This window comes from Eleutherodactylus coqui, chromosome 2, assembly GCF_035609145.1.
Source record: "Eleutherodactylus coqui strain aEleCoq1 chromosome 2, aEleCoq1.hap1, whole genome shotgun sequence".
NCBI classification, from domain to species: domain Eukaryota; kingdom Metazoa; phylum Chordata; class Amphibia; order Anura; family Eleutherodactylidae; genus Eleutherodactylus; species Eleutherodactylus coqui.
In genome coordinates this window covers 149,101,833-149,116,428 of record NC_089838.1, presented here as the reverse complement: position 1 = coordinate 149,116,428, position 14,596 = coordinate 149,101,833, and the positions used below count along the sequence as shown (strand labels likewise).

Sequence of the window (14,596 nt, the reverse complement as noted above, 5' to 3'; positions counted from 1 at the left end):
CTACACCCATCTGACACAATATAAAGCTATACTCACACATCCCAACTAGATCCAGGGAGCACTGTACATCATACATCTCACAGAAACAACTAGACTCCAGAATGAACCACACCTAGATATGGGTGTGACCGGGTTAAATATACTCACACCGTGGTTGATTGGCCAACCAGGAAGAATATACCTCTCTGTCAACCCATCAATCTCCCTGTTAACCAATCAATCCATACATCATAGGAGATGTTACAGCAAAGTGGAAGCCCCTAATGAGGTAGTTCTGACAGTGTCATAGGGACTTTTGCACAACAGGTAAGAGGCAAACAGCAGAGCTCAAAGCATAGCCAAGTGGAGCAGGCTAATGTAATAATGCCACCCCGCTGACACTTTGTAACACTGTAACGCCTCCTCCTATTTGCCCATGCAGAGTAATTTGCCCATGGATGACAGGTTCCCTTTCTTATGTCATTGACACATATCCTTGCTATATTTCTTTCTGTTTCTTATCCTAGAGGGGGAGAATTCAATATAAAGAATTCAAACAAGAAGCATTGTAATTTGATTGTATAAGCCACATTCGACAATGGATTGCTACCAAATTCTTTCTCTACTTACTATTTTCAAATTCTTTGATATCAGTCCAATTTTTTGTGCTTTTAAAATGTTTTCATTTTGTACAAATCTCAGTTATTGTTTTTAGAGGATAAGAAAGCTCTATTGGTGGTAAAGCCTTTTAACTATAAATTCCATTGATGTAATTAAGCTTCTCGCTGTTCAGAAACGTAGTTTTCTTCATTACACTACAATTGTTTCCTCTTATTTAATCTCATGGTAACTGGATATATATACACTATATTAACAGCAGGCATCATTGTTTCCTTTTACTTACATTCATGCTAAACACTTGAGAAGAGAAAGAGCTTTACTGTCATTTTTGAGAACAGCGGTGCTGTTTCACCTCTGATTCATTAGCATGCATATGAGATCCTTCTTTTTATGCCTCCATCTTGAGTTATCTCAATGTATGCCATCTTGAAAGTCGGTGTGATTGTGATGATTCATAGGGAAAGGGATCTAATCATACACAGTCTGCAGCTGTGGCCACCTATTATGTATAATTACAGGTGTATCATGTGAATATATAGTGGCTACGGTAGGGTAGGACTTGGGTCTTATGAGTCGATGCTTCACTTTCTAGAACATGTACACTTAAAAGTATGGATCCCACTGTATGTAGTCTCTGGTAAAACAGCCAAATCTATTGTAATAGCAGTTGTTTTAGAATTCTTTGTTAATTACTGTGTTTTCATGTTTTTGAAGAGAAAGAATATTAAAGGGGTTGGCCAGGACTTTACTAATGCTGACTCATCCTCATTATAGGTCATCAATACTTGATCAGCAGGGGTCCAGCACGTGGGACCAGTTAATACTGGACCAGCTGTCATTGTAGACAGAGCCGTAAGCAGACAACTGTTCACAGTGCCGCAACCCATGTTGGTGTTGCAGGCACACTTCCCATTGAATTGAGTGGCTCTGTCCCTAATGACAGTGGGCTTGGCAGACAGCTGATTGGTGGGTATCCCAAGCAGCAGACTCTGCCGATCAACTATTTATGACCTATTTTCATATATGTGAATATTGAGTTGTGTTTATGATTTTTGTTATAAATACAGTTTGCTGACTATATCCTAAACTAGAGAAAGTGAGCGGCTTTAGGGCATCTTCTCATGGCTCCAGTGGAAAAATCAGCCTCTGAACCCTAGGCAACAATCCAAGGCTCCCTTCTTTTATCTGGAATCCCTTTATTGCTTCTAGCCTACAACGGCTCAGTTGCATGGCATTTGATTAATTTTATATTTCACTGTGTGTCATGAGAGCTGGCAGCAAGTTACAATGTGCGACAGTTTCGTACAGCAAAAAAATGGGGGCATTTTTACTACAGTTTTAATTACCAGAGTTGTTTACGCTATATGCCAAAATTATCTCTAATAACTTGACACATTATACAGATCATACACATCTTACTGATTAGCAAGACAAAGGCTTTATAAGATTATTATTTTGTGCCATATTGGCATTTTGATTTCATTGCTGCTTTTAAAGAGCCGATACAGTGAAAACACATTTTTTCCTACCCTTCACCCCTTACCTGACTCTGTCTGTAACACTCTGGAGGTCTCCTCTGTATATTGCAGTCACTTCCATGCATGCAACCCGCTGTCTGATGCTTATCAGGCGTGATCTTTATGGTGAGATTTTTTTTTAACTTTCACTTTCAAGTCAATCACATGATACATCACAGCACCAGCTAGTGGCTATACCATTTATGCCCACTGTGGGAACAGTTTAATTATCATTACCTTATATATTCACCTACATAAGCTACAGACCATAAGCTAGGGTGCCCCTTCAATGATACGAGTTGAGTCTTCTGCCACAAGTAACACTCCTTCCCAAATGTAGGGGGAAGCAATTTACAGAAGAGCTGCTACCTGCATACAAGCTCATTCTGAAGTTAATTGTATCTGCGTCTTTGAGACGTGAATACAATTAACAATGTGGTGGCACCAACACTGGAAACCACTCTGTACCAATGCCTTGCACATTCCATGTGATGCAAACGGAGGGATGATACCATTCTGCAGGATCTGGACTGAAGAGCCTAGGCAGTGAGTGGAAGATACCGTTAGAGAGGTGAGTGACTTTATTATTTTAGTAATATTTAGTTATTTAAGGGACATTATGGCTACTGCAGCGGACGTTATGGCTACTAATACAGAGGGCATTATGGCTATTACTACAAGGGATATTATAGTTGCTATTACAGGGGACATTATGACTATTGCAGGGGACATTATGGCTACTATTACAGGGGACATCATGGTTGCTATTACAGGAGACATTGTGACTACTGCAGAGTACGTTATGGCTACTATTACAGAGGGCATTATGGCTATTACTGCAAGGTACCCTATAGCTGCTATTACAAGGAACATTATGGCTGCTACATGGGACTTTATGATTACTGCAGGGGATGTTATGGCTACTATTACAGGGGACATTATGACTACTATTACAGGGGATATCATGGCTACTATTTCTGGAGACTATTGAGTACTACAGGGGACCTTATGCCTGCTATAACAGGGGACAATATGGCTACTGCAGGGGACAGTATGGCTACTACAAAGGACAGTATAGCTATTTATGATTACATGAGACATTCTAGCTATTAAAACAGGGGACATTATGACTAGTACAGGGGGCTTTATGGCTATTTATTACTAGAGAAGGGCAATACAGCTATTTATTATAACAGGAAACTGTATGAATATTTATTAATACAGGGGGACATTATGGCTATTTATTACAACAGCAGGACACTATGGCACCTTATGTACTAAAGAGGCACAGTATGGCTATTTATACTACTGGGGGCAGTATGGCTATTCATTCCTACATGGGACATTATAGCTATTTATTACTACAGAAGGACAGTATGGCTATTTATTACTACAGAGGTATGACGTATCTCCTTATTTACGACAGGGAGCAGTGCGGATCATTGTTCATTACAGGGGTCAGTGCAGCTTGTTAATCATGGTTCTGGTGTTGTATTTATGGTATGAACTGTTCTAGTATTAATAATATTTGGAGTATTGTAATTGTCTTATTGGATTATTAGTTTAGAGATAATTTTCTGCAACATTGTGGACATTTTTAATCACCCAAGTAGGGAACATGTTGTTAAAAATATGAGTCCCACCCCTGAAAGGATCGCCATGTCTGTGCCTTGACATAAGTATGTGTGCATATACATATATGCATGCCTCTTTGGATCTAATTCATTATGCCTGAGGAAGAACCCCGAGTAGATTTGAAAGCTTGATATAACACCATGTATTTTTGTTAGCCATTAACATATCTACAAGATTATTTGGTTTCTCTTACTGAGAACAATCACATTTTTCTCCTGATAATTCTGACACTGGCCACCACCAGACATTCTGTGCAGCCTGGTGAAATCTGAGTAGAAAACACTTTAGAAGTCCTCATTTACCTAAATGTTAATGGCCAATGATACTTTTAGCTCAAAATATAAAGCAAAATGTGTTGCAGCATGTATTGCATGCTATTATTTTTTCCGTAAAATGAAGGGCGATATTGTATGTGGGCTGGTTACTCTTTTATTTCAGTGAACTAATGCTTTTTTGGGAGATGGACAGAACATCATTTCGCTATTTACGTCAGGCAGTGGAAATTCTAAGGGCACCCATGATCATGAGTATTCTCCTCTGTTATAACTGTGTGACAGGAGCTGTGGGATCATCAGTAACTGTGATAGGAGTGTCTGCTTCCCTCTCTAAGCAGTTTCTGTCCATGCAGCAGCACCACACAAACTGAAAAATTGACTAGAAACTGAATGCATAACCCCAAGAAGATCTGAGCTGGTCCGAATTAAGATCACATGACCATCTGAGGAAAAAGAGGCCAGGAGTTTTAGATAGAAATAATTAACTAACCAAGCTGACTAATATATACTGGGGGAATGGCTACATAATTACCGTATATACCGGCGTATAAGACGACTTTTGAACCCCGAAAAATCTGCTCTGCAGTCGGGGGTCGTCTTATGCGCCGGTAATACAAAAAAAAAAAAGTGTAAAAAAAAAAAATTTTATTACTCACCTCCCACGGCGTCCTGTCGCGCTCCGGCAGGATGTCGCTCGCTCCGGCAGGCTGTCGCTCGCTCCTCGTCCCCGCCGCAGCATAGCTTTCTGAATGCGGGGCTTGAAATCCCCGCTTCCAGAAAGCTAATACACACGCCGGCAGCCATGACAGCATTGAATGGCTGTGATTGGCTAAAGCACACGTGGCTTCAGCCAATCACACTATTCAATGACATCATTGAATGGCTGTGATTGGCTGAAGGCGCACGTGTTAGCAATCACACCCATTCAATGATGTCATTGAATAGTGTGATTGGCTGAAGCCACGTGTGCTTTAGCCAATCACAGCCATTCAATGATGTCATGGCTGCCGGCGTGTGTATTAGCTTTCTGGAAGCGGGGATTTCAAGCCCCACATTCAGAAAGCTATGCTGCGGCGGGGACGAGGAGCGAGCGACAGCCTGCCGGAGCGAGCGACATCCTGCCGGAGCGCGACAGGACGCCGGGGGAGGTGAGTAATAAAATTTTTTTTTTTTTCTCCACTGAATACCGGCGTATAAGGTGACAGTTGGGGGGTCGTCTTATACGCCCCGTCGCCTTATACGCCGGTATATACGGTAATGGAACCCCCCACCAGATTGGTCCCTTGAATTTCCATAAAATAATTAAGAAATTAATTAAAATAGCTTCTGAAATCATTTATTACCTCTATTCTGCAGTTCATATGTCATGAAAGCAGAACACCATGCCATGTCCTGCTAAATTAGTGGCTACCATCGACTTCTGGGGAGTGTGTAGCGATTCAGATTTTAAAAAGAAGAAAAAAAGTCCGAGGTTTGAAATTTGCAATTGCAGATTTTGATGCAAGTAAATGCAGATTTACTGCAAAATTAGTTTTCCCTATTGAAGTCAATGGAGAAAATCTACAGCATGTAGGTGTAATTTGTTAAAGTCTAATCTACTTTACTGTTACTATATTCTACTGTGGATTTTCCATGCTGATTGCGGCTATTAACCCTTTAAATGCAATTTTCAATTCTGACAGTTTAGTTGGAATGCCCTGATTGATGAGATCATGAAGTGCCGTTCAGTTCCCATGGCAGCTGGGTGCCTTCAGAAGGCCCCTGGGACTGCCATTGCAGATTGCCTATCAAGCCATGCCTGTGGTGTGGCTTGATAGGCTGCTTGTCAAATTATTGTAGAATGTAATACTGTGGTATTACATTAAATTGCAGGAGCAGTTCGAATCCCCTATGTGGACTAAAACAAAACGTAAAAATTAGTTTTACAAAGTTATAAATTATTAATAAAGATAAAAGGTATTAAAAGGAAAAAAACTTTTCCCATGTTTATAATTAGAGATGAGCGAGTATACTCGCTAAGGGCAATTGCTCGAGTGAGCATTGCCCTTAGCGTGTACCTGCCCGCTCGAGACAAAAGGTTAAATTACAAAAACATATTTAGTATCTATCAATTAAGGTCTGATCTAACAAAGTAACACATTATCTCACATAGTGAACATCATCAGAAAAAAGAATACACAATGCTAGAATTGCACTTTTTTGGTCACCCCATCTCCAAGAAGAACTTTATTAAAAAGCGATCAAAAAGTCAAACATACTCCAAAATAGTACAATTAAAAACTACAGGACATCCATTAAATAACAAGTCCTCACACAACAATGTTGACAGAACTGTAAAAAAGTTATGACTGTCAAAAGATGCTAATTAAATTTTTTAAAAGTAATATAGCAAAAAAAAAAAAACCTATATAAATTTTGTATTGTAATCATACTGACCCATTGAATAAATTTATCATGTCATTTTTGTTGGAGCGTGTATGCCATAGAAACAAGAGCCCCAACCAAAGATGGTGGAATTGCATTTTTTTCACTCCATTTCACTCCACTTTTTCAGTATATTATATGGTACATTAAATAGTCCCATTGAAGAATACAACTCATTCGGTAAAAAACAAACCCTCACACCGCTTTGTTGATAGATAAATAAAAGAGCAATGATTTTTTGAAAGTGGGAAGGAAAGCTGAAAATAAAACAAAAAAGGACACTTCCTGAAGGGGTTAAAGGCAGATTCCATACATTGCTTGGTAACGAGCCATGAAGAATTCAATATTGTTTCACGTTCTTAGAGTAGGCACATTTTGCCAAATAAATGTTTTCATTTGTGTGAAAGTGGCGATAAATTTTCGCAATTGTAACATGAACATATTGAGACATTTCTAAATACAGCCACATCATTTCTCTTTCTTTCCTGATGAATTCATCTCAATGAAAATGCTCCCTATTCAGTATTTTCTCCATCTCCCTCTTTGTACTTCTATTTCCTTTTTTTACTGCTCCCAATGGGGAGATTTATCAAATGGGTGCAAAGAAATACTGGAGATTGCAGCTTCATTAACTAAAGTTTCTACAGAATAAGAGCAGGAACTTGACTGGTTGATATGGATAATTGCTTCACTTTTATTTTGTTCCAATTTTGACAACTCTCCCCCAATGTTCTTATAAGGTACCATTTTAGAAAAAGCTTGATGGCTGCTGACATGAGCATAGCGGACTGAAGAGATCATCTTCAAATGAAAGATATTTTAATATTTCATTTTGTCTAAAGTTTAATAAAATAAGGGCATTGACCAATGGGAGTTAGATTTTTACATTTTCAAATACTGCTTAACAACAGCAATTGGTATCTAAAGGAAAAAAAAATAACTTATCACTATTTTATAAAGACTTGATGAACGAAGTGGGTGATGGAAAAGCAACATGCAGGCAGAAGTGGGAGAAGAACGTGAATATTTCCTTCCTGTTGGTACATGGCAAAAAACAATGCATGGAAATATAATAATAATCGTTATTTGCATAGCACCAACCTATTCCGCAGCGCTTTCAAGCATGGGATAAATGCAAACAATACAACAATTACAATGTGAGGTACAATCAGTTTGAAACAAATGGGTTGAGGGTGGTACAGAAGGGGCAAGGGGGTAGAGGGAGCGAGGCATGGGGAACACAAGCAGTAAGGGATTTCATGTGGAAATCAGTTATTAGAAAGCAAACTGGGTGGGGCGGTAAGGAGGTGCAGGGGTAGAGGTCATATGTGATAGGCAGGGTGGAAGGTGTGGGGACTAGGTCATGGGATTTGGTATGCCTGCCTGAAGAGGTGCGTTTTTAAGACGTGTCTGAAATTTTGTGCATCGTGAATTGTCCTGATGCCTTGGGGTAGAGCGTTCCAGAGGATGGGTGCTGCTCTGGTGAAGTCCTGGAGGCGAGCATGTGAGGTTCGTATTAGAGGGGTGTTTAGTCTGAGTGTGTTAGCGGATCGGAGTGAGCGGGCAGAGTGGTGTACAGACAAGAGGGAGGCGATGTATGGTGGCGCGGCACCATGCAGAGCTTTGTGGGTGAGGTTGAGGAGTTTAAATTTAGTTCTGCAGTGAATTGGCAGCCAATGCAGCAACTGGCATAGTGTAGAGGTGTCTGAGAAAGGGCTGGATAGAAAAATAAGCCTACCTGCTGCATTTAGTATGGATTGGAGTGGAGCTAGTCTGGTGCAGGGGAGGTCAATGAATAGTGAGTTGCAGTAGTCGAGTCGGGAGTGAATGAGGGCAACAACAAGTGTCTTTAGCGTGTCCATGGTGAGGAGCGGCCGGATTTTAGCAATATTTCTGAGGTGCATGTGGCATGTTTGGGCCAGGGATTGGATGTGGGGGGTAAAGGAGAGGTCAGAGTCCAATGTGATCCCAAGGCAGCGGGCATGCTGTCAGGGGGTTATCGTGGTTCTAGATAGTGGAATGGAAATATTGAGGGGAGATCGGTTGGAAGGCGGAAAGACGAGGAGGTCATTTTCAGAGAGGTTCAGTTTGTCGATGATATTTTGGAGAAAGGGTTCAGAGATCTCCCGAGAGAAGGTGTATAGTTGGGTGTCATCAGTGTAGAGATGGTATTGGAGGCCGAATTTGTGGATGGTTTGTCCAATTGAGGCTGTATAGATAAAGAAGAGAAGGGGACCAAGGACCGAGCCCTGTGGTACCCCAACAGCGATAGAAAGTGGAGAGCAGATAGAGCCAGCAAAGGAGACACTGAAGGTGCAGTCAGAGAGGTAGGAGGAGAACCAGGAGATAGCTGTGTCCTTTAGGCCAATAGAGCGGAGCATGGTGAGGAGGAGGACATGGTCAACAGTGTCAATTGCAGCAGAGAGGTCAAGGAGGATTAGTAGGGAGTAGTCATCTTTCGACTTTGCCGTCATCAGGTCATTTAATACTTTTTTGAGGGCAGTTTCAGTCGAGTGTAGAGAGCGCAAACCAAAATGGAGGAGGTCAAGGAGTGAGTTGTCAGAGGAAAAGTGTGTAGGCAGGAGTAGACCAAGCGTTCTAGTAATTTGGAGATGAAGGGGAGGTTTGAGACGGGTCGGTAGTTGGCAGCATCAGTCGGGTCAAGGGTTGTTTTTTTAAGCAGAGGGGATATGATGGAGTTTTTAAATGAGATGGGGAAGGTGCCAGAAGTCAGGGAGAGGTTACAGATGGGGGTGAGGTGAGTAATTAGAGCTGGGGAAAGGGACTGGAGGAGGTGAGAGGGAAGACGATCACTAGCCCAGGTGGTGGGGCGGGCAGCGGAAAGCAGCCTGGAGACTTCTTCCTCTGTAGTTGATTGTAACATAGAAAGTGAGTAGGTGCTGGCTGCAGTGCTGAGGAGACTGGTATCGGGGCTAGCCAAATTACTTGCTGAATTAACATTATACTAGATGTGCTGAAAATCCAAGAGTGGGAATACTACTTACCTACAAAATTAGCATCATTCTGTCTCAAAAAGTGTTTTAGAGGCTGCTAACCATATTTATGTATGTGGTTGTAATGTATCTTTAAACTTTAAGGGGTCAAGTATTCTAATCAATCAAAGCATTGAAAGGCAGAAAAGATTGAAAGAGCTTGCCATGTTGCACCTCATAAAAATGGGTGATTTCCAGAGTTCTGTCTGCAAGACAGATATTGATAAGAATTGAAACCGTAATATAATTCTTCATTTCAGCTAAGTTGTAAATTAAGTAGATAACCTCTATTTTAAGTAGATAACTTCTATTGTGATTGGATGATAATTCTAGATCCTCCCCAGTGACCAACTTGCCATTGTACGGTAAATAATTTATAAATTTATGACAACTCATAGTTACATGTCAAAAGTTTTGATCGGTGGGAGTCCGTGTGCTGATACACCCACCGATTGCTAAAGCAAAGGTGCAGAAACGCTCATCTGAGCACTGTGCCTGTTTGGCTGTTTCCATCACTGCTTGGAGCGGTGTACAGCCTTCAGAGAAAGTCTCTATGACAGCTGAACCGTCACTGTGCTCAACTGAGGGCTTCTGCCCATTCTTTTTAGTTATCTATGGAGGTCTCAGCACCTAGACCCCCACCGATCTAAACTTCTGAAATGACAAGAGTTTTTATAAAGTTTAGCTATACTCTAAATAATCAAAATGCACTAAAGAAAATATGTATTCTGCTCTGGTAAAATGAAAGCTGTGCTGTCATTAGTTGCTAGGGGCAACTTAAACAGTTGTTAGTTTAGACAGTTTCATAAATATGCCCCAGCGTTACCTGGCTCTGTTCTATATGGATCTAACTTTCTGTTTTCAGCACCGGAATCAAAAGTTCAATCTGTTTAGTGGTTTGGACCATTGTAATAGAAATTTTTGACACCACTTCCGTGATTAGAAAATAGACAGCCTTTTATGCAGTACCTGTCATCTTAGAGCATGTTACTTCTAGTTGTCAAGGGGTCCAGCACCGAGTTTGAAGCTGTGGGATTAATTAAATCCACTCTTGGAAAGAGAATATTCATTATTAACAATGGCTGGTTCATTTATATTTTACATTTTGTACTTTTATACGTTGTCCAATCTACGTCCCTTGAGCATCTTTATTTTAAACTTGAATACTACTAAAATATTTTAGAAGGTGACATAAACTTATAGAAAAAAGGGCGCACCACAGATTCCTTTTATTTCACTAGGTGTGGGTTGAAGATTTTATTTAGTATGTTATATGTTAATGCGCGTATGCTTTTCTGTTCTGCGCTTTGTTTTACCAAGGTTTGTTCTGATATTAAAGGGGTTGTACCAAAATAGACTTATATCACCTATCCACAAGAGAGGTGATAAAAGTTTGATGGGGGTTTTACCACTCAGACCTACACCAATCCAAAGAACAGGGTCCCATGTCTCCCTCTTCTCCTCACTGCAGGATCACTCCACTCCCCGTAGTAAGGTGGCGTGGGGACATGTACTCAGCTATTTACATCAGCCCCAGTGAAATGAATAGAGCAGCACCAGCATGCACAACCATTCAGTCTCCATGTCACCGCAGATGGATGCAGCGAGAGGATCGGGACACAGGAAGCTTGATCTTGGAATCCTAGGGGTCGCAGTGATGAGACTCTCATGATTAGACTTTCATCACCTATCCATAGAATAGATGGTAAATGTCTATTTTGATACAACCCCTTTAATAACAAATTTCTCTGTCTAAAACAATATAGGAAAATGCATTTTTGACATATCCTTAGAGTAGGCCATGAATGTGTGATCAGTGGGACTAGGACTCGTATCATATAATGAAGCACTGCAGACCAGAATTCACACTGATTCCCTGCACCTGTTAGCAAGGTTCATTTTCTTCACAGGTATATCATAGTTAAAGGGGTTGTCCCGCGTCGAAACGTGTTTTTTTTTTCAATAGCCCCCCCGTTCGGCGCGAGACAAACCCGATGCATGTATTTAAAAAAAAAACGGATAGTACTTACCCGAATCCCCGCGCTCCGGTGACTTCTTACTTACCTTGCTAAAATGGCCGCCGGGATCTTAACCTACGGTGGACCGCAGGTCTTCTCCCATGGTGCACCGTGGGCTCTGTGCGTTCCATTGCCGATTCCAGCCTCCTGATTGGCTGGAATCGGCACACGTGACGGGGCAAAGCTACGAGGAGCAGCTCTCCGGCATGAGCGGACCCATTCAGAAGGGAGAAGACCGGACTGCGCAAGCGCGTCTAATCGGGCGATTAGACGCTGAAATTAGACGGCTCCATGGAGACGAGGACGCTAGCAACGGAGCAGGTAAGTGAATAACTTCTGTATGGCTCATAATTAATGCACGATGTACATTACAAAGTGCATTAATATGGCCATACAGAAGTGTATACCCCCACTTGCTTTCGCGGGACAACCCCTTTAAATCACAAACAATCAGGTAGGCGCAGAGCTACATCTTCAAATAAGCACACTACTCATGTCTCCGTGGTTTGGATCCAAGGAATTCCTTGTATTGTATCATTTCTTCCTCTGAATATACTATTTATATAGACTCATGGAGTGTTCAGAGGAAGAAAAGATAGAATCAAGGAGAAATTCCTATGATCCAAATCACAGAAGCATGAGTATTGTGGCTATTGGAAGACTTAGTCCTGTGATATATGAATGATTGTGATTTAGTAATAGGAGTAAGACCCTACCTCTTAGGACACATACTCATCAGCAGAATGAAGCATCTGTGGCGATAGGTGGGGGTTCAGTATTCCCTAAAGATGGGCCTTCAATGTATTTTTCTGGAAACTCGTTTAAAGGAAGAAAATCAAAATTTTGTAATTTCTATTATTTCAATTTTGATAAATGAATGAAATGTTTATTTGATCCTTACATTTAAGAATTTGTATGTTTTATTAATTTCACTATTGCATTTCTTTTTCTAACAGAGTACTGATAATGATAAATGTGAGCTTATTATTAGAAATGTCCAACTGAAGCATGCTGGGAGATATACCTGTACTGCACAAAGTATTGTGGACAACTCCACAGCATCAGCCGATCTGGTTGTCAGAGGTGAGAACTTACCATCAGGTACTTTAGACTCATCTGTATAGTGTTCATGGATTTGTGGCTACATATTAATTGGAATGCCCTAGTTGCACCTAAAGGAATTCGTAACTCTTTTCTTAATAATTAATACCATTACTGTCAAATATGACTGTCAACTTAACTCCTATATAGTGAAAATGTGTAGGCAGCATTCTTCCAATATGTAGGCTGTTCTACATTCTGTACAGTACTGATGCCAGGGCTGAATAGCTATTTTCTGCCCTGTCATTCTATTCTCTTCATCGACCATCGCTTTCCTTCTGTGGCAGTTTTACGGGAAAGCATAGCCTAAGATTGTCCTGATGCTTCTAGTAGATGTCAGCTCAGGAAATGAGCAGGCACAGCTGGTGACGTCACTCGCCAGTGACATATCAGCAACAGTACAGTACTTCATTTTGAAGCTGTGATCTAGAAGAGGAGCAAAAGGGGAAACAGAAGAGAGTTGAATACATTTTAAAATTAACTCTTTCTTACAACAATAATTTGATATACTGAATAGATTTATAATATTATTGATACTGTTATTGGCATTATAAGTATTCTTAAGTGCAGGGTATCTCAAAAGTGCTTATAGTCAGTTTCCTTACTTTATTTCACATATAATCACTGTGCTAACATGAGATTGAATAAAATTATGTTAAAATGAAACACACCATTGTTTTAGTGGTGGCATTCTTTGCCAGTATGATATATCACACAACTACCTCTCCATAGGAAAAATTAAAGTTGAATCCAAGACCACCATGATGGCATTCAAAATGGCCGTCATGGTGGTCACATAGCTGAACAGGTTTCCTCTTTTCCCTGCGGGGTGTATGCAAAACTGGATCACCTTCTGCCAACTGATTTCATTCTATATAGGTGTTTCCACACTTTTGAGACACCCTGTATTCTAAATTTCATGAAATTAGAAAAAATAAATACATTATAAGAAAGGTAAGCTTATCTTTTTTAATTTTCTTCTTTTGTCTGTGGTCATAACCTCACTTAGAGTTCTGATTCTTATTCTAAGACATTTGTCAGTTGGTCACATAGAGCAAAGCACTAGTCATGTGTCATATCATCCACAGTGGTGCATGCACTCATTAGAGAACCACAGATGGGCTGTGACACGACGTTTCATTATTTATTAACTGGATTAAATGGGATTAAAATGCATTCTGTAGTTCTATAACTTTTTCTATTATTCAGACATTCTGCTTTCATTTTTCAAAGTAGGGCAACACTGAATGTGTCATGTAAATCACCGGGAGCTTCATTTAAAGCAATTCAAGTATTAAAAGCTTAAAGACGATCTGTCATATCTGTTTTAGTAAATAATTGTACTCCTTATAACAATTCTGCAGCATATTTTCTTATATCTGCATTGCATCTTTCCTCTGTTATTCCTCCTAGAAATTAATGAGTAAATTGTCAACTGGGTGTTCCCAGGTGGTGGCGTGTCCCAGCACACTCGCACATTGTCCAATCAATGCTGACCGTATCAGTCTATGTACAGACAAACCTCTTTGTCAAGGAGAATGGTAACACCAAGTTGTCAATTTATTAATACAGTTCTAAGAGAAATTACAGAGGAACAGAGAAACGCAGAGTTATAAGAAAGGATGTTCCAGAATTGTTATTCTATGAGAAATGTAAGTATTTTCTAAAACAGACACCAGGAGAGGTGACAGGTCATCTTTAACATTTATTTAAAGACATATACTGAGCCTTATAGAGCCAATATATTAATACCAGGTAAATCATTTAATATAGACCAGTGTTTCTCAATTCCAGACCTCAGGGACCCCCAGCTGGTCATGTTTTCAGGATTTCCTCGATATTGCACAGGTGATACAATTATTGTCAGTGCCTAAGACATTGTCACATGTGTCCTCTCTATAGGATATCCTGAAAACATGACCTGTTGGGAGGCGCTGAGGACTGGAGTTGAGAAACACTGGTAGACCATCAGGACCATATTACATTGGCAAATACCAGTGTATATATAGTACTTAGTGTCCACTGGGGCAGAT

The 14,596-nt window shown here is 40.4% G+C and overlaps 1 protein-coding gene across 3 annotated transcripts in view; it reads left to right on the top strand.

The window, feature by feature from the left end:
• CNTN1 (contactin 1) overlaps positions 1 to 14,596 on the top strand; it is a 193,852-nt gene that overhangs the window by 154,906 nt on the left and 24,350 nt on the right. For all 3 annotated transcript variants that reach the window (XM_066591751.1, XM_066591749.1, XM_066591750.1), the window contains one exon: positions 12,419 to 12,545. In XM_066591751.1, the coding sequence (XP_066447848.1) occupies positions 12,419 to 12,545 (127 nt within the window). The remainder of the gene's footprint in view (positions 1 to 12,418; positions 12,546 to 14,596) is intronic.